The sequence below is a fragment of the Empidonax traillii genome, unplaced genomic scaffold (assembly GCF_003031625.1).
Source record: "Empidonax traillii isolate 1590-97213 ecotype Southwest subspecies unplaced genomic scaffold, ASM303162v1 scaffold403:size524366, whole genome shotgun sequence".
NCBI classification, from domain to species: Eukaryota; Metazoa; Chordata; class Aves; order Passeriformes; family Tyrannidae; genus Empidonax; species Empidonax traillii.
Genome location: NW_020955596.1, coordinates 209236 through 234714, shown reverse-complemented (window position 1 = coordinate 234714; position 25479 = coordinate 209236). Strand labels below are relative to the sequence as shown.

At 44.4% G+C, this 25479-nt stretch overlaps 1 protein-coding gene across 1 annotated transcript; it reads right to left on the bottom strand.

The window, feature by feature from the left end:
• Nucleotides 1-1204: 1204 nt before the first annotated feature.
• On the bottom strand, nucleotides 1205-23763 carry PXDC1 (PX domain containing 1). The gene is made up of 5 exons (XM_027893708.1): nucleotides 23387-23763; nucleotides 10401-10492; nucleotides 10000-10117; nucleotides 6160-6271; nucleotides 1205-2249 (listed from the first exon to the last, which is right to left on the bottom strand). The coding sequence occupies exons 1-5, from the start codon at nucleotides 23640-23642 to the stop codon at nucleotides 2132-2134; spliced, it is 696 nt and encodes a 231-aa protein (XP_027749509.1). The 5' UTR covers nucleotides 23643-23763; the 3' UTR covers nucleotides 1205-2131.
• Between the last annotated feature and the right edge of the window lie 1716 nt (nucleotides 23764-25479).

The following is a 25479-nucleotide window of genomic DNA, read 5'->3' as shown; positions in this document are numbered from 1 at the left end:
TCAGTGATAGGGAGATGAAGTAGAATTACCCAAAGAAACATGGTAGGCTGACAGCAAAGTCAGAAATTGAAATAAAATAGTCCAACACCCAGTGCAATGCACATGTCTACTAGATGCTATTTCTACTTCACCATGGTTAACTAGAAGCACTGACAGAAGAGTTAAAACAAATGGGAGTAAAACAAATAAACAAATAAAACCATTCCCGATTCTAATTCAAGAGGTTGCTCAGAAACCCTTTGCACGAGTGATAACGTATCTCTATTTGAGAAATTTACCTTTAAAATTTACCTATACAATCTGCTTTATTTTCCAAAAAATAATTGCCAGATTTGATTTCACCGACGGTCTTCAAAATGCAGAATTCCTCCACTAAACTGAGTGGCATTAAACCACACACACCTAGACACGAGACCAACAGCTAGGCAGAGAGTTTTCATATGGATACACACCATGTCTACAGTATGAGTAGCACATGGAGCACAGAAATTGCCAAAACTCATCCTGTTTCCAAAACTGCAAGAAAAAGAGAGAGGATTAGGCATGTCTGGGAAAGTGCCCTCAAATGAAAAGGAAAAAAAAAAACAACAACAACAAAAGAAGCCACTGTTTTAAGCAGCAGAAGTGTACTGAAGGTGAGTTATACTTTATTTTATTTCATTAAAATATATTTTAAAAACATACTGTGTAAAAGAATTAGGATGCTCAATAATTTATTATTTACATTAACAAATTCTGTTTGACTGTTATTCTATAGATAGAAATGAAAAGTCTGCAGAAGGGAGTTGTATCAGCTTCTTCGGGACCAAGCAAGCCTCTTTTCCAAAAAACCCATCCAAAACACATTCCTTCCCATTTCAATCCCTTCGAATTCAGATTTGCAAACAGATCACAAAAAGCTCAATGAGAGGTCATGTTGGCAAGTGTTAAGCACTCATAGCGAGAGCAAGAACTTCAGAGTGCAAGAGAGACTCTGAGGAGACTTTAACATCACACTAGTCATGAGGCTGCATAGTCCAATCCCACTCTTGCTCCCACTGTCCTCCTATCTCTGCTGAAATCCATGGCATTACACTACCCCTCCAGTCAGATCTTGGAAAGCTAGACAGACTCCTTGAGACTGGTTGGCAGTGGAGAGTGTTTTTCCTACCACCCTAGACACACTACAGCTTATCAGTCTTTTTCAGTCCAAATATAACATAAATCTTCCTTCCCAACCCCTGGGAAGAAATATGCATAGGGAATTATCTCTCTGATGTAAACAACTGTAAGCACCATTCACATATGCTGGTCCACATTAAAAAAAAAAAAAAAATATATCAAAGTGCCTGCCATAGCCTTGACCCTTCTTAGCAGAGCAGCTCAGCTCTCCCATCAGCTTTCCAGACTTCTGAAATCATATGGGTACCCAAACATCATCCACAGTCCATTGCAATGCCAGCTGCTGCCTGCTTTACTATTCCAGGAAAGAGCAGTCGCCCTTTCAGTGATTATATAAAAGCCCATGATTAAAAGGAGTAAAGCCATCAGCTCATGTGTTCTGTTTCCTGGAGGCACTCAATGGTATTTCTGACATCTCGTGTAAGGCACCAATCATCCAGTAGCTGAGCAAGAAGCGACCCACAAGACCTCCATTAAGCAACCACAGAGGGAACTGACAAAATTCAGCTGCTTTGCTTGTCTTCTTGCTTACACAGCATAAAAAGCGTGGTCACGCCATCTGGGGAAGTTTCTGTTGGTATCCCAAAAGAGGAAGCCTCAACTTGCACTGCAAGCCGAGGAGCACGGATGACAACATACTACAGCACAAGTTTCTGATGGCTGCATCACAGTGGCAGTTCCCACAGACACGGCAGAGATTTCCTTGAGCCCCAAGAGGCCTCTGCTGCCTTGCTTTCACAGAAAACAAGTCTGTTGTCAACGGCAAAGCAGTTACCTCCTTACAAGATGTCTCCATAACACACAACGGAGGACCACACTACAAAATCAGCTTTGTGGCGTACTTGCTGCAGCTTCTCTTCTGTTGGTCTTGTCTGCACAGCCTTATTCACAGAGATGCAATGCCAGAGATAGCAGAGCCTGTAGATGAAGAGGTTGGCTGGATGCTGGCTGACTGCATCCCTGAGCAGCCTCAGTCCAGAATGTCAGTCTCAAATGGAACCAGGTGGTAGTACGTCAAATTGGTGACATATGCTGTTGGATCATCACTGTCTTCTAGCTCTGAGGTAAAGTCACTAACACTTTCGAACCTAAGGAGAAATGAAAGAAAAACAAATACCAAAAGGCATTAAATGATTAGTGTTCATTCAGAAAATCAGAGTCAAAGGAATTGGAAGAACAGTACTAAGGGAGAGGGAGACATACTTGGAGCTGATTTAATCCACACCTCCTCTTCCTCCTTCTTATACTCATGTGTATATGAGTAAACCATAGGCCAGTGAGAACCATGGTACATGCAAGCAAATAAATCTTGTGACCCCTGACTTTCAAAGCTACTAGTGAGGAAGGAAGGAAGCAGCAAGTGAGCCTTGGAAAAGTGAATCATGCAGCTGAAGTCCACATCCTTCTATTTTTTTCCCCCAGCATGTAGCAACAACATGAAATGTCTCAGTTCTCACGCAAAAGTGAAAAGGGAACTGCCTTTGTTTCCCATCTGAATTTGGACTCTCACCCTTTTACTTCACATGTACCTTCTTTTGTTTTTTGTAAGAGGCCAAATGTCTAACACAAGTAGGAAGCTATGACTACAGTGTCCTTTTTCTAGAGCCTTGCTGTCCTCCCTATGGCACAAAATTTTAATTTTGGCAAGCAAAGAAATCCTAAATGTAAAGAGGTTTCAAATTTAGTTCTACTTGTTTTGGTATTTTCCCTCCCACTTCCCAAATCCTGTGTTATAACCTGAACTTCTGCAAGGATTACCCACTGTCTCACACCTACTCTCAACCAGAAGGCATCAGCGCTTGCTAAAACCTACACCTTCCTCAATTATACACATTTCCATTCCAATGAGGCTTGAATTTCTGCAATAACAGACATTATCTTCTTCCTCGATAGCCTAGCAGTTAAAGGTAGTCACTCCAGACCAAGGATTAAATTTCATCTCAGTTTTAGAAAGGGATTTGAAGAACTGTCAAGTTTCTTTTTCTCACACTCTCTTTAATATTTTGAAAGAACTTTCATTTACTCTGATAGAGTGAGAAATAAAATAAAATAGAAACTGAAAAATTTGGAAAAAGATGGAAAAAGAAATCCTAACCTAGCTCTGACTATAGCATGTGTTTTTAACACCTTATTAGGCTGTTCTACTTCAGCTCTCTGAATGGCAGATAAACAGATGAGCTTTAAAAGAATTAATATTTAAAACTGCATCTCACTAGCATATGAACTAGTTAAGACTCTTACCTAAGAGTTGCTTAGGTAAGTGAAGCAACTGCAGACATCCTTCTAAACTCACCCTAGAGAGTGGCCTAAGAGTCAGGTATTTCAGAGGACCTGAAGAAGAGTGGTAGGATAAATAAAGAGATAAATCTCCCACTCCCATCTCTTCCCGAAACTATTTAGAAGCATCACTGGTTACTGGATAGCCTGGTCTACACATCCTGGGATGTATGACTGTAGTTCTGTCTTTTCTGTACTCTTGCCTGATCCTTCTCATCTCTTTTTTTAACTATGAGAACCACAACATTTTTTTGAGCAGAAATTTGTAGATTTTCTCCTGCAGTGCTGTTGCTATGCTCTTCGCTTTAAATGAAACAGAAATGAGACTGAACTTTGAATGTTTATTACCCTCATTCCTCCACTCCCTTCAGGCTATTTGCTTCCCTGCATGTGTGGGAACATGTGCAGAGGGGAGTTGACTTGGTATCTTGCAAATACTTCACAGATCACGTTGTGCTATCTTATGCACTGCTAGTGATCCAGAAACAACAGATTATGAAATACCAGTGGGGCAGACAGAATGAAGAAAGCATAAGAGGAGTCAAGAAGGTTACTCAGATTCTGCTCTTTTTCTCTTGTCAATAATATAAAACAAGATTATTACAACTGAAAGGTCCCACAGATTTTGTGGTTCTTCAGGATCACTGATAGGTTACTACAACCAGAATGTGAGGTACAAAGCAGTGGCGTTCAGATGCTGTGGTTAAGCAGAAAGCTTTCCTTGCCACCAAAAAGGAAGTGTGTGCACAGAAGTCTGCAAAGCAGCACTCTAGAGTGCTCATACAAAACCAAAACCAATGAGCCAGGACTGTTTACTACAGTTAGCAGTGTACAGGGCACCCAGCAGTCAAAATACTTTTGTGCTGTTACCAGCAAGTCTGTTCTCAAAATAAACCCTGCAAGCTACTATGGACCTGCAGACTCCTAAATGCCCAAACTGCTGCTCTTGCTACTTTTTCCACAAAGTACCTTGACACACATACTGTCTTTTGCAAGAGCCTACTTCTTGTGCTGCTAAGACAGACTTCTTTACTATTTTGACCTTTGTTAATGCAGTAGAGAAAGAACGCCTGGAAAGCTGCCTGCCATGGGCAGGGACATGTTCCAGTAGACAAGGTTATGCAGAGCCTCATCCAGTCTGGTGCTGAATTCCCTCCTCTACCTGTATGGGGAGTCCACAAGCTGGGCAATCTGTTCCAGTGCCTCACTACCCTTATAGTAAAGAATTTTTTCCTAATATCTAATCTAAACCTACCCCCCTTCAGCTTAAGGCCATTTCCCTTTGTCCTATTACTATAGAAAATTTCTGCTTTAAAAAAAAAAGTTCAATTTTCTACACAATAGCTGTGCTACACTGGTGCCATTATCTTCTGGCTATTACCTCTTGGCTAACACAAAGTCAGGCTGTTACTCTACATTTACTGCTTCCACTGCAGTTTCTGGGAAACCATGCCCACAACACAGCTTTTATCATACTAGTATTTTCTGGCCTTAATTGTCTCTACTTCAATGAGATGACAGTAGATGATGGCAGTTTCTGACCTCAGGCTAGTAAGTTTTGCTTGGGCTGCAGCATATTTTTCAAATCAAAACCAGTTTATAAGCATTTTTTTAAAAGAAATTTTTTAAATAATCAAAATAAGAAAGGAAAAGGCTTTCTTTGGTCATTTGCTCTTATTATTTGTCACTCTCAGTTTTAAAGAGTGATCCACTGAGACGCATATCAACTTTAATTTCCAGACAATGGCCTTACAAAATTACCTCTAGTGTGCCATTTCAGCCTCATTAATACAAGCTTATAAGCTTAAGTGCTGTTAGCAAGGTCAAGGTTCAAAACACTAAGTGATAAGTTAATAAAAAGACTTGAAGAAGTGACACTGGAGCCAGAGATACACTCCAGCTTCTGATAAAATCTTGTCAAGCTCTAAACCTTGCTACAGACTGTCATTTACCACATCTAAAATGTGGCAAGACAGATCACTGCTTTGAAAGACAAAGGATCCATAAGGCTTTTAGTGTTCTGTTTCCATCATTTTGACTGGTCTAATGAAAAAGCAGGTAATGTTTCTCATCAAAAATATTTAAGTGCTTCACTACCTGAAGTTCTTTTAAAATATAAATCACCTGCTATGACAGAAATCTGTGCAAATTTCCATCAATACCCATTAAGTCACTGACTTAAGACTGCCATGAATCACAGAATTGTTAGGGTTGGAAGGTAACTCTGGAGATCATCTAGGTCAACTCCCTACCAAGGTGGGGTCAACCAAGAGCAGGTGACACAGGAATGAGTCCAGGTAGGTTTGGAATGTCTCCAGTCTCAAACATCCTTAGAAATGGCATATCCTACTACTCTTTGTAGTAGGATATGCCGTTTCTAAGGATGTTTGAGTTTCCACATTTGGGCTCAAAGCAGCTCTCATCACAGTCATGAGAGAAAGAAAAAACTCTATTCTCACCTGGCAGGATCCCTATGACAACCACAGTTCTTTTTTCATACGGAGGATTGAGCTCCTTGGCATCAATCATTCTACCATTTTATCCCTTTTAACAAGAAATTGCTGTGAAATGTTAACAATCAGGCCCAGTAATCTTTAGCCCATCAGAATGACAGCTGTACCGATCTTGCTCTGAGACAGACAATAACATTTTGCTAGGGTGGTGGGAAAGCTACAGTTTACCCGAAGGTGATGGCATTGCTCATGCTCAAACCCCACTTACAAATGTTCTGCTGAATCTACATCCAGGTGCTTCTCTTTTCCATTTGGTATACTGTGGTCAATGACTATTGTTTCAGTGTTGGCTAAACAAAATCCATTTGATCGCATGATTTCTGTTGGGAGAAGAAAGAAAGCATAATGAAAAAAAAAAAAAAGCTGGAAAATAACTGCATATCATATTTAATTGACATGGCTATGAACTGAGATGTGTGCATGACACTGAAAATTGCACATGAAAGCAGGAATGAAGAGTTGGTTTCATAGCTTCTTACCTCTGCAAACTGCCAGTGCTCAAGCAATTTTATTCACCTAATCAATTCATGACACAGAGCATCTGAAGCAACTAGCACTACCAAAATACAATTGTATTTTTCCTAGTCAGTCCCAGGCTTAAGCCACTTAAGGAAAAATAAAAAGACAGAAAAAGGGAAATAAAAAGTGGCCTTCCAAGTTAATTCACCCACCAATTTCAAGTCACGTAAAGCAATATCATGTTTTACACTGCCTTTAGCCCTGCTTATTTTTCTCACTGTTTAAGAAGCCTCCAATACAGAATATCTGAAATTTACACCTGATTCCACCAACTTACTACCATGGGGAGAATTGATAATTAGAATAGTATTTGATGTGAATGAGAAGTTAATCCACATCTGCGCTGTATGGAAAGTCAAACTAGGCAAGTCACAAGGATGTCTTTTGGCCACACAATCTCAGATTAAGCTAGAAATGTCACAAAACAAATATACATCTTTTAAAAAATCAGCACTGACTTAAATAGGATGACTCCTGATCTGCCTCAAGGTACAGTGGCCCTGTGAATGAACCTTTCATTCTGAGCACAACAAAAGGAAAATAGCCTGTGGCGGAAAATATGGTGGGCAGAAAACACACAAACAAATTTCAGTTATACATACAGTTCAAGTAGTGAACAGGAGATGAGATAGGAGAAAGAAGGCAGTTTTTAAACATTTATATGGTCCTAAGGTAAAGTCAGAACTGACTTCCATATTTTTCTTGAGAATCATCTTTGACATTCAGTCCATATTTTACTGCAACTCACTTCAGCAGAATATGCTTGAGGGTTGTAAAAACAGTGAGTCCCAGCAGAATCACACTTCACATTACTTATCTTGAGCAAACATTGAACTGCAGAATAAGATTTATACCATAGATTCAAATTCATCTTTCATCTAAGAGGGCAGCCCCTTCTCTCTTTCCCATCACCTACCACTGTGATCAGGACCATGTGGGGGACAATTTGTGTTTTTCAGAGAATACATTTTTGCCTGCTTTTCTAAGACTGCAAGCCACGTAGAAAGCTGCTGCGCTATGATTAACACAAATGCCAGTGTTTTCCTGGTGTCCTTGACATGACCTAAGAGTTACAGCACTTCACAGCTTTTCACATTATCATTTACTGCCATCTACTGACAATGCTGCCAGACACTGAACCATTTCCAGTGTGCAACTTACAGACGAGGGAAATACCAGTTAACATCAAACTTCCACCAACATTTTTACATTATTTGCAGCAATCACTCCAAAACTAATAAACACAAGATGCTTTTTGGATAGCTGCATAGGTAGGAAAATTTTATTCTAATTAATTAGGTATGACTCATCTCTACGAAAACTAATTAAGAATTGAAACAAAACCTGTTATTATTCGGCTAACACAGTTTCCACAGCTCCTCTACATACAGGTTGGCAGGAGGGCTCCCTTTGCTGTTAGCCTCTGCCCATCAGACAGGCCCCCTTGCTCTGAATTTAGCTTCATCTTGACTGTCGTCTCTGTGTTGTACCCACCATGTGCCATATTCAGTCAAGCACACACAGAGTACATATGCCCTGGGGGGGTGCATGCCTTTCCAAAAAGTATATGAAACCCTTCCAAACAGCAAAAAGCTCAAACTAGAGAAATGCTTCAGCCTCTAACCTATGAAATTCCAAATACATTTATTCTTGATATTTGCTATTTGCAACAAGAGCAAGACATTATTGACAGCAGCCACCCTCGAAACACTTTTATAGCATTTAGTTTGGCATTCCCTCACTTCACATAATCGGTAGGATCTAGGACCCACTTTGCAGCTCTGGTCTCACAGAGTAGCAACATACCTCAGACAAAACCTGTTAATATGCTCTCAAGGGTCAGTGCTGAGAACATGACCTGGCGTTCAGGAGCAAAGCCAGTAACCATGTCAGCCTTTGGAAGAACATACGCATGAGGAATTTTATGTCAGGTTTCCACATCAACTCAAGACATCATCCAAACCTCTCTAGACACAAGTGTCAAGCAAGATAAGCATGTTGGCTCTTGTTTCTTGCTCCCAGGAAGCCAGACCTGCATCACCCCACTTTGCAGTGTGTCCCTGGGGGCTGCTCTTTACAATCCCTGAGCTGTCCCACAGCCTGGGCTTGGGTGGCTCTGCGAGAAAGCACGAGACTAAACTGGCTGGCAAGACCACGCTTCTCACTGAGTCTCTGTATTACACACTACGCTTCTAAAGAGTTATTGGTGGGGTTTTAAACCATCTTCCATTTAATAAAAAAAAAAATATTTATTTAACAGGGACTAGTTCACTTAGAACCAGAGCTAAGGATCAATTACAAATAGTTTACCCTGCGTATAAGAACAACCTTTAAGATACAGTGTTTACATCTTTAGCATGTTGACATGCTGACTGGCCATTAACAGATATGTCATTACTACCAAAGAAAACTGATACCAGTTTCTTGCTAAACAGTTTATGCATTTTGAAATACTACACTATGTAGTATTTCACTTCAATTAACTCTCTGAATAAGCTCTTCTTGTGACACAGCAGTTGACATTAGGCTCAAACAAAATGTTTCAGTATGGAAATACAAAACCAAGCACACTAGAAGTTCACAAACCTTTTAACAATGGTCAGTAGCAGATGAAGAGGGGAAAAGTTAAAAGAATAGGCAAGGATAGAATAATACTGCTCTCCACTATCCCCACTAGCAATCTTTGGTTTGGGAACTTTCTATGTCTCCACCTGTGACAGGTTTCAATGTACTTTTCCTCCACTTGCTTGTCTAATTCCTTTTTTGAAGTCACTTATGCTTTCAGTTCCTCCATATCCCATGACAATGAGTTGCACTCCTCAACTATGTTCTGTACAGAAACAAAACAATATTATAACCTTTCTTTTGTTTGCTTAAACCCTGTTGTCTGTCAAACGATATTGGATAACCTATACCTCTTGTTTCAAGAGAAGTGCAGGGTACTGACTGCCTCCTTTTCAGGGCTTTATAGATTTCCATCACACCCCCGCTCTCGCCTCTTCTCATAAGTGAAGTGTTTTTCTTTATTTAACCTCTTCCTTAGAGAAGCTGTTCAACCGCTTGAGTCCTTGTCCTTTATTTGTGTAATTTTAAATTCTATTATATCCTTTCTGAGATGGAGAGACCAAAATTGTGCACAGTGTATTCAAGATGGGGTTGTGCTCCTCTCCTCTGTTTTCACCTCCTTTCTTAACAATATCTAATATTCTCACTGCTGGCTTTGTTCACCGCTTGGCACTAAGCTTACATTTTCATAGAACTGTATCAATAGCCTCAAAATCTTAAGTGGTAAAAAAAAATATGCAGCAAGGACTGCATTTTCCTCACATCCACTTCTTTGCATTCATCACCCTCCATTTCACCTGCCACTCTATTGCCTGAATACATGTTGCATAGTATCTCGAGGCTAATTACATGTTCTGAGAACTATCTTTTGAATTGCTGATAGAAAAAGAATAAGGGAACAGCAAATAAAGTAATTTTCATTCTGTAACTCTTGTGTCAACTGCAGGAAGCTAATAACTCTTACCTGATATTTTAACTGGACTTTGAAAATTTGGCTGAATTTTATGGACATTGTCATTTTTCAGAACTTGGTCCAAAGGAGATCTCTCAAAGAACGTGAGGACAACTTCAGATCTTGAATACTTAAAAAGAGAGAGAAAAAAACAGACATCATTTTTTACCAGTGGTTTGCTTTGTCCCCCTTCCCCCTCTCCGCCCCTTTCTAGTATGACAGAAAGACTCATTACAAGCAACAGCTTGGAGGCATCGTACACAGTTCTGGCCCTCAGCATTTCTCCAAGATACTCAATAAATTGCTGCTTCTTTCAGAGTTTGGCAAAGCCCACCACTTTCTAATCTGCATGAGAGTGCATGTCACCATAAGGAGTCGTTAAGCTGGGCTAAATTGGAACTTGGCTCACTCACCTTCCAGGGCATGTTTATAATAGTCTTCAGAAGCTTTTCCACTTCATTAAGTCTGGCTTCTATATCTTGGGCTTCTTTTATTGTGATGAGCCCTAGAAACAAGGTAAACAGATCATAAGCATACACAAAAGCACACTTACACACATTTCAGTAGCCAGAAGCAGCCACTCAAGATGTGAACAACCTCAAATATGCCTCCCAGAAATGTCTTTTAAACCAACTGATGATAAAGAGTGCACCCCAAACCGAAGTGCGTGCAGTTACAAGCAGAGTTGCAGGCCTGACACAAACTCAGCTGTTTGTGATCATATTTAGGAACTGCAAGACAAGCAGAAGTAGAACCACCTACTCCCTCACCCACAGTTTTGCTACACAGCATTCCCAGCAGTGATAATCAAACAGCCTGTTTTCTGCTTCCAAGAACCATTATTCATCTTTTTTTTCCCCTGTCAATAAAAAGTAAAAGAAAACCCAAGAAAACAAAAAAATACAACCCACAGATAAGAAGACAAAAATAAACACAAGCTAAACAAAAGACTTTGAGGACAGTTTTGTATTTCTCTGACTGTAAGCCCCAGTGAGCGCCTCAAGGAAAATTTCTCAGTATCATGTTCTTCAAGTGCAAGACCACTGTTCGGATTTCTTTTTTTTTTCATATAATCACTGAATTACCGCAGTGCTGCTGAGGGAATTAAAATGGGAATTTTACTGTCCAGTGTCCAGAAGGACGGACTACAAAGCAATTTTGAATTGCTCAGTATGGTGATCTTCAACTGTAAAAGTATATTTTGTATGTATAACCTGCAGGACATCTGTAACTTCCCCCTCCTCTAGCAGGCTGAGAGAAACCTAGCACAGGTTTTATGCATGTACAGGGAATACGAGGAGAAATAAACTCCAAAATCTCACATTCCTCTAACGGCCCTTTTATTTCTGATATTTGCACCTACTTTTTCAAATTCAACCATCATTTAGCCCTACATTTGTGCATCTTTTCCAAGGAGCAGGATACACACGTGAAAATTAAATACCTGAGACAAATTATTAAATTTAACAAGCCACACCAAACAAACAACAACAAACCAAACCAACTAACCAACCAAACAAAAACAAAAACAAAACAAAAAAACCCCAACAACAAAAAGCTGGAGCAGGAAAAGACACAAAAAATCAAAACCATCAAAATTGCAAATCTGCAAAGCAGTCTTTAAGAAAGCACTTCAATATACTAAAATTGTGCTAAATTAAGTGCATCTCCATCTCCCTATTCTAAGGACAAATGTACATGAAGAACCATAAATATGCACAGCGTGGGAACATCCACAGTTTCAGTCTGCATCAGTCCCTGTTGTTTGCCACCAAAGAGATATGATCCCGTACAAACTTTCCAGACAAAAGCATGACTTTGAAGCTGTCAGCTCTCCTCCAGTTACAGCTCTAAATAAAACAGAGATTGTTTCCAAAGCAACCGGGTTTACTTGATGGATGCCCCACAAAAGTAGCCTGTTTGTATAAGACCTTCTCTTGCTCAACGAGTCCTTCATTTTGCCTGTTTTTTTCAGCATCACTATCACTTCATCCCAGTACAACTCCCTGCCTCTTCTAACAGCAGAGCAACGTATACCTGCAGGCATATAAGGAAGTCAGTGTGTGTTTTGCTTTGAATGGTTACACTATGGTCGAGTAGCTTTGCATGGAAATTCTCTGAAAGGCTGCAAATGAGAAAAAACTCATCTGCATGGCTCAACAGGCTGCCTTTTAGCTGGGTTGTGCTTCACATTACAGACCTGAATTGCAGACCAGCACCTTTCATCTTCCTAACTACTGGGTGTGACCAGGCCTGGGTGGATCTGCTTCGCCCCTCCGTAAATATGTTCCCATCCCACATCTGAATGACATTCAAACCTTTCAATACAAGTGGTTTTATCCTCCCTAAAAAAAGACTCAGACACTCACCTATGATGTCAGAAACATGCTGCTGCCCTGCTGTAGCCCACATTACAGAAAACAGGGCCAGCCACCCTGATGCCAGATACTGTGGGGTGCCTCCACTTCCCCTGCTGGTCATGATCCACACTGCATGAATAACTGATACAGTCAGAGCAGAGACTACCTGACTGTGGCTCCCCCACCTTGTGGGTGAACATCTCATCGTCGACCCACCTGGGTTCCGGCATTCAACTGCTCTCTCTCAAATCTGCCTTCGATCTTGGACCCTTTCCCAGATAAACATTTACTGTTGAAACTGGTATTTTATCAAGAAGAGGGATACTTTCAAACAAATGAAGATACTTGGATCAGGAGGGGGAGAAAAAGAAAAGAAAAAAAACACCACCAAACAAAATAAAACCTTGCCAACAACCCTGAGCATTCATCCTGAGAGGAAAACCAGCCAAGCGGTTAGGATTTTCTCTCATTAGTAATCAGGGAAAGCATCTGCAGCTCCACACGGCCTTTTTATGCTTCACCAAGAAGTCAGACAAGGCTGTCAGCCTGTTGCACTGTCACAGATCACCCCGTGGGAGGTTTCACAGCTTCCTGCATTCACCAGGAATTTCCAGCCCTGGTATATTTCCTCCTTCCAGCTCTTGGAATGACACCAGCCATGCAAACCCACACTGCAACTTGGAAACTGGCACAGACAGCTTGTTACATCTGACACAATAAAAACCATTTCTTACTGAAGCTTTTAGTAATATCAAAACCAAAAAGCAGACAGCGTAGGAAGGAGAGTAAGTGATACATCTGCCTGGACAGCTTCCTATATATGTGCCTAATGATTGCAGACGCACAGCTTTGGGGTATAAAGCTGCTGACCTTAAATGAATTCCCCACACAGGGAATTCAGTTTGGCCAGGCTAAAGCCTTCCTTTTCATACATCTACAACCCAAACACACAGAAACCACTTGCCTGGCTATATATACATATATTGAAACCCATAATTTCTTCTGCAATTGCCACAAAGTTTGTAAGGCTGTCATTTATCTTAATTCCGCAAGTCTCTGTTTTTAAGAGTTAACAGATGCTTTTGTGGTTTTCTCTTAGTCATAGCCAGTGATCTCACAGCCCCAGGGACTGCTCCCAACCCCACAGCCATGCAAACCAGAGCGAGGCACTGGCTGCCCAAGCAGCCAGGAGGAGTGGAGGTCCCAGTCCCTCCTTTTAGTCCCACTCAGCACTCACTAACTGGCTGCTGTCATCAACCACGGCACATACGTGCATGAGGAACACCGTGGTTTTGCAAGGTAAAATCTCTGGTGTCAACACTGGTTTAAGGTGCTCTCACCCTCCCCTGCACCTCACTTCCTCTCCCACACCACAACACAGGGCTGCCTCTGCTTTGCCAGCACAATTAGGTGAGCAGCAGGGAATACCTCAAACCACTCTTGTCAAAGGCTTCACCTCAGGAAACCCCAGACTTCACAGAAGAAACAAGAGACTGCAGGCTAGGATGCCCCATTCAAGCTCCTTTCTTACACAGACACTATACTAAGTTTGAACAGGAATCAGGATTTGTGCAAAGAAGGGTCACAGAACCGCACCCAAGTTTCTTCACTTTGGGGGGGCTTCTCTCCTGCCTGCCTTCTTTCTCCTGTTTGGAAGATTTGATGAGGCAGAAAGAGAAGAGAAATAAAAAAAGCCAGAGACTGATGTAGGATCTCCAGACCCTGGAAATGCCTGAACAGTCAGACACACACACACATGCCAGCTGACTCTGCAGACAGAGCCCAGCACCCCCATCATTCATTAACCCTGACACAAATGCACCACAAGCTGGATGCATCTGGAGTGCGTGGGACTCCCTGGCCACATATGAAGCATCCGTACAGCAGCTACAACACCCCCCCCCAGGCTGTTGTCTCTGTCCACAGACCATAAATATGTGCCTGGCCTATATTTCCATCTGGGGCTTTTACAACCCAAGAGCCCTTATTCCATTTGCTATAAAATAAAAATAAGATACCGGTAAAGCAACCAGTATCCTGGAACCAGTTGCGCTTTCTCCGCTTGTTCAGTCATGCAACAGAACTGAGCTCAGAGCTGGGAAATTTGCTAGTGAGGTCATGGTGAAAGGCTGTTCTCATGCCTTTTTCTCTGCCCTGGCCCTTGTCTGACTGATAATGGAAAACATGCACAAACTCCTCCCAGGAAAACTTTGCTCTTTGTCTGTGCTTGGACAATTAGCTGTTATTTCAAGTGATTTAAATGCTATAAACACTTATGTTTATAGAGCTTGAGGTAAACTGGGGTCCCCCTGCCTCCTATTTTTACCACAAATCCTATTGTCAAATACCACAAACTTCTAGGATTCTTTCACCCTGCACGGTGGATGCCAGGAGGGATGACACAGGCATACAACCTAACCCAGGGTGGCACTCACCCGCTGTGTGCACGGTCCCCATAGTCAGTGACCTCACTCAATCCCTCTGACATCTTCTCTACTGCTTTCCAGATCAAGAGCCCCAGGCAGAGTCCTCAAGACTCCGTGAAAAGGATCTGTTTGCAGTTTCAGACGAAGCGTAGGTGGCAACTTTACGCAGAGCAACACGTGTCTGGAAAAGCACGGTGCCAACAGCACCAGAGGCCTGCAGCATCCTTCCTGCTCTGGGACCCTGGTGCTGGAGCAGCTGCAGGAGGCTGGGGGGGCAGGCCAGCAGCTGCGTACCTGGTATGCTGGCCCACGGTGCGGGAGAGGGGCCCAGAGCTGTAAACAGGCAGGAAACAACTCAGCAGCAGAGAAGAAACTGAGAGCCAACCTCTGACGTAAACACACAAGCCTTGGTAGTGCTGTCCTATTACTGCCATGTGAGCCACCAAATCTGGAGTTAATGACATTCTGAAAACCATAGATAATGCACCCCATACTTCTACCACAGGAAGCGGGACAGGAAATGCAGCACGTGCTTCATGGCTCATAATGAAATCACAGAGCAGTCCTGATGATCAGTGTCCACAATGAGCACGTTGTCTCAAATATCCTACAGCGCCTTCCGAGGAAGAGTAAGGTCATGCTTAAGTCCCTTATGTCTCCTATGTCATCTTTCAGTGATGATACACAAAAGTTTGTTTTTTCTGGAGATGTGTTGCTACGTACAGGTCTCTATGTATGCATGATCTCAAACTGTGGGCAAACCCTGTTTCTCCAATTTGAAGGACTACAATTCATGTCTGTGGCCAGGACAGGAACAAAGAATGTCCAAGAGATACCCTGCTTTCTCAAAATTGATTCGATATGTATGGGAGGCTGAGCAAGAGCAGAAGCCAAGGTGTATTTTCTCATGTGTGCAAGGTGGAATGCTGATACTCCTAAATGCTCTATATTTTAGTAAGTACATGAAGGCAAGTACTACACTGAGCCCCTCTCATCTAATCCTCTTTCCATCTCCCATAGGAAGACTCCAGACTAGGTATCAAAGGGAAAAAAGAAGTAACAAATAAATCTGGAGAGAGATCTTACTGTGTGTTCTGCTAATCTACCCTGCAAAAAAGATTTAAGGCCTATAGATTTAGACCTTGAGTCTATCCTCTCTTTGCATAAACCTGCAAGCAGCAGTTAGGAACTTCAAATCTTTAGGGAACACATATAAGTTGTCTTGCACAGGAGATTGCTACTCTGCTCTTTCTCCTGACCAGACTATTGCTTCAACAGGAGATATGCCCCTTTTCCCCAGATACAGTATTCATTAACATTGCAGTGTTCAGTATTTTTTATTCTTTTCCCTCATTCCTTCTTTCCCTCAGATATGTAGTAACCCGTGTGTACCCACACAATCCAGGATGGAGCAATAGGATTAAAGTTCCAGACACAAGAGGAGATATACAAAATCACCAAATAATATTCAATAATGTTCAGTAAAAGAGTCTGATTTGATTCATCCAAAGAAGGGCCGAGTCCAAAGTCAGATCAGGCTGCTAGGGACCACATTGACTTCTGAACAGACCCACAGACAGACATTCCACACAAACTGAAGCTACTCAGCTGACACATGGATCAGGGCTGAAAGGTGGCAACTCAGCCCAATGTTTTCTGCTACTGTGCTCCTTTGTACTGCTTCTTATTTCCTTCTTCTGCTAAACTGGGATCTTCTCAATACCACTTCAGCTGTCACTTTTCCCAGCTTCATGGCCATGATACATCGCTCTTCTTAGCAGCTGCCCGAGTAGCATCCCTCCTCCCTGAAAACACATGTTCCCTCAACCTTGCCACCTGGGAACTATGGCATTAGCCACCTCAGTCTGGATTCTGAAAAGGTCAAAACTTCCACTAACAGCTGACTCCTCTCTGGTGAAGGAGGAAAGGATAAAAGGTTGTTAGAAGGGCAAAAGAATACTCAGGGGTATGTAAAGGCAGGAAATTAAAAAAAAAAAAAAAGGCAGCATATGGGAAAGCTTGTTTCACACTATTCTTCAGTAACTCTGCAGAAATAACACCACAGGAATCCCTGACGTCCAAAGATTTGATAAGACCCAGAGAAGGGCAGATAATTACAGGCAATCAGGGATAACAGATCTTCAATTACTAGAGACCAGGACTGTCAATTTTCTGTTCTCTGCCTGTTATTTATGCTGCCTTCTGCAGCATCTGGTTCTCATCACTGGGGGCAGGAGCTAGTTACAGCACTGGTCTGACCTAAGTCTGGCAGCTCTAGCAACTCCTCTTTGATGCCTCTTGAAATCGCTACAGTCTTTACAAAGGGTTTGCTATTTATGCAATATTACTGACAAGATCCATCTTCGTGGCATTACTGAGGGAGCAGCTAAAAGGAAACGGTGGAGTTGAGAAGAGGGGTGTATGGAGATGGACTTTTGACATTTATCACATGTTGTGCTGCCCTTCTTAAACCTGATGTTGAGGAACAAAATTTTTTAAAGAGGTATCAATGCACAAAGTGCATGTAAGTCACTCCATACTTTTAGAAGTTCCAGTAGGTAGCAACAAGCATATTGAAGATAAGGAGATAAATCTGTTTGATGCAGAAAGAGAGAGAGAGGTTTCAAAACACCGCCCACACCTAGCTCTAACACAGGCCATTTCTTCTTTTGCAGTTCATACGAAGCAGATGTAGAATAGGGAGGAGTCCTATCCAAATAACTGTCTGACTGAAATCCCCCAGAACAGAAGTTGTCACCATGACCGCCTGAGGACCCTGGCACACTTGAATACTTGTATAAAGCAAGGAGGCAAATTAAATGCTGAGAAATCCAGGCTCTGAAGATGATGGGTTTTCTGCACATTGTATTATTACTTATGGGATGTCCCAGGATCTCTGGAGGGGAGATGGCACCTCTTGGTGGCAGAACTCAGCTGACAGGCTTTTCCCACAGAGCTCCCTGTCTTGGTGCCTGATGAGCCACAAAAAAGAAGATGTAAAGGAAGAATGAGATAAAATGAATAAAGCAGTCAAAGCCTGATGAACAATGCAAGCTCCTACAACAATTTTTACTGCTGATTTATTATCAGGTGAGAACTGTCATGAAAAACACAACTCATTTCCATTCCTTTCCACCAAAATCTTCCCCCACACATTGCCTTGGTTCACCACAAAAAAGCAACTTTTGTCTAGCTTTATAACAACACAGCCAGCTTCATTTATCTCCATCATTACCAATGAACCATGAAATTCAGCTAATAAAAAAACAAACCCAGAAGCCACGAACTCAATTTTGGTTACACATTTCTGCTAGAGCCTGATAAACCAAGAGCTGCATCCTTTGTCTGCCAGACAGAAGCTCTGAACAAGCTCCACTAATGAACTGTTGACAATGTCAACAATGAAAAGAGCACAATAGATGCAGTGTATTTATCTATTGTCACAGCACAGGAACAGCTGCTGTCTGTGGAAACCACTATGCTCCTTCTGTAGAACTCCCTCTTCTCATAAATCACACTCCCAGATGGTCTTGTAAACAACAACAACAACAACAACAACACTATAATGCAGCATATAGAAAACTAAGTTTTCTTAGGAGCTGCCTTCTGCTTTGCGCACATCCAGCAGCAGCCCTGCAGGAGCACACCATGTGCTTCCTGGTGCACAGCCACTTGGACAGGACACAGAAAACAGCTGATCATCTGCTTCCCACAGGAGGCAGCCATACCAGAGGCAGGCACAAGGCTCAGAGCTCAGCACGAGTCATCTGTGAGGAACTGCTCCGGGTCTACTGCAGGTTAAGTGACAACCTCTATGCTATGAGGCAAATTAAAGGTGCAAAATTTCTGTAGGAAATCTCTACCACTACCAGAAAGCTTCAATGGATGGACAGAAGTTCAGCACCAGCAAGGCAGAAGGCAACAGAAAAGTTCTGGAGAGCCACGGATAACTATGGATGGCAGCACGCCAGTGAGGAGGCAAAGAAAAGGAACAGAAAGCAGCTCAGGGAAAGCAACTTGGAGGAGCAGAGAGGAAATAACAGAAAGGAGAGCAAGGGGGAAAAAAGGCCACAACAGAGGAGAATGAGTCAGAAGAGGCATGGAAAGGAAGAAAATGAGCACTTTGGGAAGAGAGGCCCATCTAGTATTAAAATAAACCTGCCCGAGAATTTTTGATTTGGCAGCTCTGAGTATCAGAGCAAGACCAGGCGCAATACAAACAGTGACCCTGAAAGAGCATCTGAGCCTCTGTTCTGATGACAAGGGCAACAAACAAGTAGAGAGGAGGATTGTAACAAACCACTCTGCAACTTTATGGGCAAAAAAATTCCAAACTTTGACAGGCTGGTGAGGTGCTCTTTTGCCTTCTGGTTCCGCATTTAAGAGGTTGATTCTGGCTCACACTGAAGTCAAGGCGAGAGTGGTGCCCACCTGCACTGAATCTCCATCATTTTAGATGAGAACCCCTCATAAGAAATATTTAAAGAAAATAGGAGGGGGGGGGGAAAGGAGTACTTTTCCAGGTTTATACCTCACTTTTTGTTTTTATTGGGTCTGTTGTAACTATTTCTAAATCATCAATTTTAAGTCAGCTTCTAAGTCCATAGCTCTGCCTTTCTCATACAAACTGATTTAAATACAAAAGTTGTTTACTTTGCATACAGAAACTTACAGTTTAGTAACATTAGGTTGTGTTCACTGCAAGAGTGAACTAGCCTGTGTTTCTCTGTGATCCTCTCTTCTACGTTTGCCTAGAGCAAGGGACAGGCACATTTCAAAGACAAATAAAATACAAGCAAGTTATAGGTAACATCACAGTGAATCATATTTAGTCACCCTGCAGGTATGCACATAAATAACCTTGTTTACTAGTGAGATGCCTTGTGTTATTGAATGTCCTTGGCCTTTAGCATCATAGTACGCTCCTGATGCAGAGAGTGCACTTTGCCACGCGCTCTTATTAGCTATCAAACACAAGACCAGATTGTGTGAATGCCAGACTCCCCTCTAGGACCTCCTCTCTTCTCATATCAAAGAAAGGGTAAGATGAACTGCCACTGCAGAAAACTATACCTCCCACCTTCTCCTCTGCAATCTCAAAGCACTCAGCAGCTTCAACAAGTACAGAAGGGGAGAGCATTTTGGAAGTCAGTCCAAAAGGATGAGGGGTGAAGAAAGGAATGGAGAGGATGGTTTGCTGTTGCTGAGCAAGAAAAGAAGCACACTCCTGCTCAGTATGAGCTGTTTGCTGAAGCTAACAATAAAGGTAACAACCAACTCTTTCTAATATTGCTGACTTTTTAAAAAAAAAAAAAAACAACACCGTCTTTCAAAGAGCTAATAACATCAAATACCTCAAGCTTTCACTCCACAACCATATCCCTTAAATGTAACATACTGCAGCTTCACTGAGCTGTAGGATAATGCTAGTCCTTTTAACGCTCCTTAGGCAAATCTGTAGGGACTTTGGAGTCCTTCAATGCAATGCAAATTTGGTTTGCAACACTTCACCACTTCCTTCCCCCAGATAAAAGGCGCAGCTGATATTCACCTTCTTTCAGAAAGCCCAAGATAAATACACACACACATATACAAACTCACATACATATACATATATATTTTTATCTATGTAAAAATACTCACACACAAATGTATATGACTAAATGCTAATACACACAAGAGTGGGCTTTTGTCAGGTGTTTTTGTTGCATTAAGTGTACTGAGCTTCACTGTAGGCAGAAGGACGTCGGCTTTTAAACAGGACATTAAGAAACCATCCTTACCCCATGAATTTTGTAAAGATCGGACATGCTCCATGCAACCTCTTCTTACCTCTGAAGCTTTGCATCAGTGTCACTTAATTAAATGAGATTTTTATGTTTCAACTTCGTCAAGTTACACAAGGCTGTGGCCAATCAATTTAAAATGTTGGTATGACAAAATTTTCTCTAGGCAGAGAAGCACACTCTGCAAAGTAATTTTCGTTAGAGCAGGAGCAGCATAGTTTTAAACAGAGTATTACTGATATTGTGATGCATGCTGTGACTGCTTAAAAACTACTCCCGATTTTTATTCTATCTCTGTTGCAATTAACCCCCACCCCCTCAACAAGCTGAATAGATCATGTGTTTATGCTGGGTTTTGATTTTTCAAATCCTGAGCTGATGCTTCGCTCATTCCCAATTCTACTGAAGTCAGTATGTCTCTTCCTGAGAGAATGGAAGTCAGGGTTGCTGGCTCTAGGTCTTCGGAAGGCACTGAGCAATGCAGTTAGGGGATGGTTAATTTTTCCCAGCTGTTCACGCACTAATGGTTTATGCTACCTGGGACTGTCAAATAAAGCCAGTGCAAGGGACTGTAATCCCATCTGGCTCAAACTGCACAAATAATGCCTCAGAGAGATGTGAAAAGAGTTTAATATTTTGCAAAAGCTGTGGCAGGCCTTGAGACATGAGAGAAACCACGCTCGGTTGAGAGAGCTGGTGAGGAATGAGAATGGCTTTAGGACAAGAAGTGGCTCCTGTGCATAATGGATGGGGAGGGAGCACACTGGGAGGGGCAAGAGGCCAGGGCCAGCAAGGGTTGAGTTCATTTGCAGCCAGACCCAGCACACACTCTAGCCCAGCTGCCAAGCTACTCTTCAGAGTCCCTATAAAGCCAACAAGAAGGACTGCCAGCACCCTGGGAGGCCAAATTTTAGTCACAGTGAGCCTAGCAGGTGCTGTACCCTGCAGGCCACAGACAAGCTTGCTCCAGATCTGTCCAGCATCCTCAAAAGCCAGGGCCCAGGTGCCATATACATTTGAAGGCCTTGTTACTTAGAATTTGCTGTTCAGTGCCACAAAAAATCGCATTCTGAATACTTTATGCAGGGCACACACAAAGGGTAGTAAGTTTTCACAATACTTTAGATCCGTGGTCAGCAACCTAATTGCGTAAGACACTGTATGTGCCAGGCACACACCAGAGCTGAGAGATGGGGGTCTGGGATCCGCAGGACCCCCCATTCCCAGCCTGCACCCAATCTGGGGGAGACAGCCCCCCTCTGGCACCCAGCCCCCGCAAGCATCTCCCATCCCGCACCGCACGCCGGAGCGGGCAGCAAGGCGGATGCGGGGCTGGCAGCGCCCTGGCTGCCTTGCGCCCATTCCCGCCGACTGCAGAGGGCACTCGGGGCCTGCGAGAGGCGGCGGAGCTCCCGGGGCCGAGCTGCCATCTCCTGGCAGCGGGAACGGGAAAGCCCAGCGCCGGGGGACACACGCCGCGAAGTGGGCTGCGGCTCCCGAGATCGAAAGAAGCTAAGGAGAGGGAAAGGTACAAGCATCTTTATGTGAGGCACATAAAAAACCCCACACTTACTCCACCACCAGAGGTTAGAGATCTGGCAGGACGATGGAAAAAGACCTGTTTCACTTTAAACACCCGTCAGAAAACATCCTCGGGGAGTCAGTCCGGGAGAGACAATCCCCACTCGCAGGGAACAGAGCCCGCTGTCACACAGGGAGGGCCCAGAAACTAAGTCCGGTGGTTAACATCGGTATGAGCGGTGGAGACCCAGCCCCGAGAATGGCAAAACGCAGACCCTCTGCAAGGGGGTCACATTAGCAAGGCGAGAGGAGAAGTGAGAGCTGGGGAAAATTTCCCCATCCTCTCACAGAGGAAAACATGCATGGAATATCGGCTCCTCCCTGTTACTGTTCAGTCAAATCATCTACGTGGTAGTTCAACAACTGGAGAGACTGGAAGTGCTACGCATACATCCATTTTTAGATGACCGGATGCTCTGCACCACTCTACACACTTGCAATGTGTTGAAGCAAAACGCGTAGATCTATCTAAAAAATACCTCAGTCGTTAAACAAATTAAAACCAAGCCCCAAGACAGCTTAACGGGTACATCCTCCTTCTGCACAGAGAGACCCGAGCATGGGCAACATCCCCCGAGTTGAGTTAATCGACTTCAGAAACTGGAAGGGAACAGTCTCTGACCACTGGTGCAATTCCCATTTTGCAGAAGTTATGCGAGGAATTATGCCAGCTCCCAGACTCGCTCTGTCCACTGGTAAGCGTCGTAGCCTCTTTTTTTTTTTTTTTTTTTTCCCCTCTCCTTGTGGCAAACAACATACCAAGACACAGAGATTTTTTTCAGCTACACCCTTTCTCTCGCCAGCCACCCCCAGCCCTTCCTCGGGGAGAACGGAGGCACCGGAGAGGGGCAGCGCGAACTGGGACCCTTCTGCTCCCACAGCCCAGCCCAGCCCGGAGCCGCGCAGCGGGAGACAGAGACTGGGGTCTTCCTCCTGCGGGATCCCCCGGCTGCGGGGCAGCCCTTGACCCCCAACCGTATATTCATAAAATAATAAAAAAAAAAAAAGGAAACACAAATCAACATCTCAACATCCCGGGCGGAGTTTCCGACCGCAAAACGCCTCCGTAGGTTTTCTGCCCTCCACCCCGTCCGGGCCCGCAGCGGCTCCAGCTCCTCACCCCCGCTTCCCTCCGTCCAGCGGGACCCGCTCGCCAGCCCGTCCTCCTCCGCCACCGCCACCCCCGGGGAACCCGCCCGCCCGCCCGCCGAGAAGTGAGAGCCAGGGCCGCGAAGGCTGCTCAAACCTTGGAGCAAAGGGGAGCGGGACAGCTCGGGCCGGTCCTCGGGGAAGGAGTCGAGGAGCCGCTTGAAGAGGCGGCCGAGGTCAGAGTAGCTGCGGTGCAGGTAGAGGATGTTGCGGTCCGACCACTCGGTGCGGATCTCGTAGAACTCCTCCTCGTCGCCCCGCCGGCTGATGATGAGCCGCCGGATCCCGTTCACCCAGCAGCCCCGCACGTACATGTTCACCAGCGAAGTGCCCTCAAACACGGCCGAAGCCATCCCGCCGCCGCCCGCACATCCCCCGTCGCCGGCGCAGGGCGAAGCGCACCGCCCCGCGCCGCCGTGGCCAAGTTAAGAGGAGGAGGAGGAGGAAGAGGAGGAGGAGGAGGAAGAGAGAAGGGGGGTGCCACCCGCCGCACGGCCCCCCTTCCCGGCCCGGCCCGGCCCGGCTCGGCTCTGCCCGCCGGGGCTGTGCCGCCTCCCGGCGCTGGAGGGAGGGCTCGCTAGTGCCTCACAGACGGCGGCCGGCGGCGAGGGGACGGCCCGGGCACCTCAGCTTCTGCCCCGCTGAGCCCCCGGCGGCTCTCAGTCCCTCCCGGGGCGGGGAGCAGGATGGCTCGGCCCCTTCTTCCTCGGCGCCGCAGGAAGGCAGAGCCCCTCCCGTTCACGGCGGGGGGGGGGACCCCCCAATCCCGGCTTCGCAGCCAGCGCTCACCCCCTCCGCCAAACGCTGCGGTCCCCGCGGGGCGGGATCCTCCTCTTCCTTCTCGGGACGGTTTCGCGCACGTAACAGACATGACGAGGAATTTTTTTTTCCCCTCCCAGTGACCCCAGAAGTTTTGTTTTCTGTTTCTTAGTTTTGTTTTGTTTTGTTTTTTGTTTTTAAACCTCCATCCCGGCCAGCTGAAGGAGGAAGAGGGGGATTGTCAGGCTGTCAGCCGCCAGCGGCGCTCAGGATTGACCAGCGTTCTTCTATACATTGGGAAACCTCAACGGAGAACCCGGCAGCCGTGACTGCACCACCGGGAAGAGGGGAGCCAGTATAGAGGGGGAAAGCAGGAGAAAGGGAGTATGGGGCTGGTGCCTGGGACTGCTTTGTCCTTTTAATAGCCTGGCGGGACGCCACCTCTGAGGGAGCCTCCAGCAGCATCGCATTCAGGGAGGAGATGGGGATGCGCCTACAAATACAGTCCCTCATTCCCACGGGGACCCCATGCCATGCCCTGCCTTAACGCCCAGAGAGCGGGGCACTGGGAATGCTGGCAGGGGCTGCAGCAGCCAGCAGTAGGCATCTGGCAAAACCGGAGATGCACTTGTAGAGCAAGAAAGTGTGTGGGAGATGCCTGGATGCCTGCAAATGCCTTGAAGCTGCGGGGTTAAGATATACATACTGAAGGTGAAGCAAATGACAGCGCAGTGATGTGAGATGCATCATACAGGATGGGATTCTACTTGAAGGCAGTGGCCTGCGGCACCAGGCTTTTTGTGGCAGAGGGGCTCGGCAGAGCCAAGGGAGGCGGTGGTTGACTTCCCTGGGTCATGCCATGGCCTGGGGCAGGAGAGACCTTTCCTGTTTGTATAATCTAGGGAGGTCAGAGGTCATTACACTCACACTATGTATTATAAAATTTAAGGCATTCTTTGCTAGAGTGACATCTGTGGTTCAGGAAGCCAGGAATTCACATGGTAACAATTCAGGTGCAGTTTAACTGCTCAGAAAAATCATCAGAGCCCACAGACAAGACTACTGTTACAGGTATCAGCCAAAAAGCAGTGCTTGGAGAGCATTGAAGCTGTATCAGCTTGGGATAGCACAAATAAGCATGACTGAATGGCACAGAGGTGAAAGTTACTTAATAGCTTTCTGTAAAATATATAATTAAATAACTAAGTCATACTCTTTTCAATAGATAATGTTGTAAATAGCTGCCTGCATCATTCAGGTGCCACATGCCCCTATATTAAACCAACTCCAACAAATGCAATGATGTCACAATTGTACATTTTACCTATTTAGCTTCTATAGAACAAAACTGGTTTTGGTTTGCTCTGAAGCACAGTCATACATAAAGAATGCAAACAACTGAGCCCCATCTCTCCCAATAGAAAGGTGCAT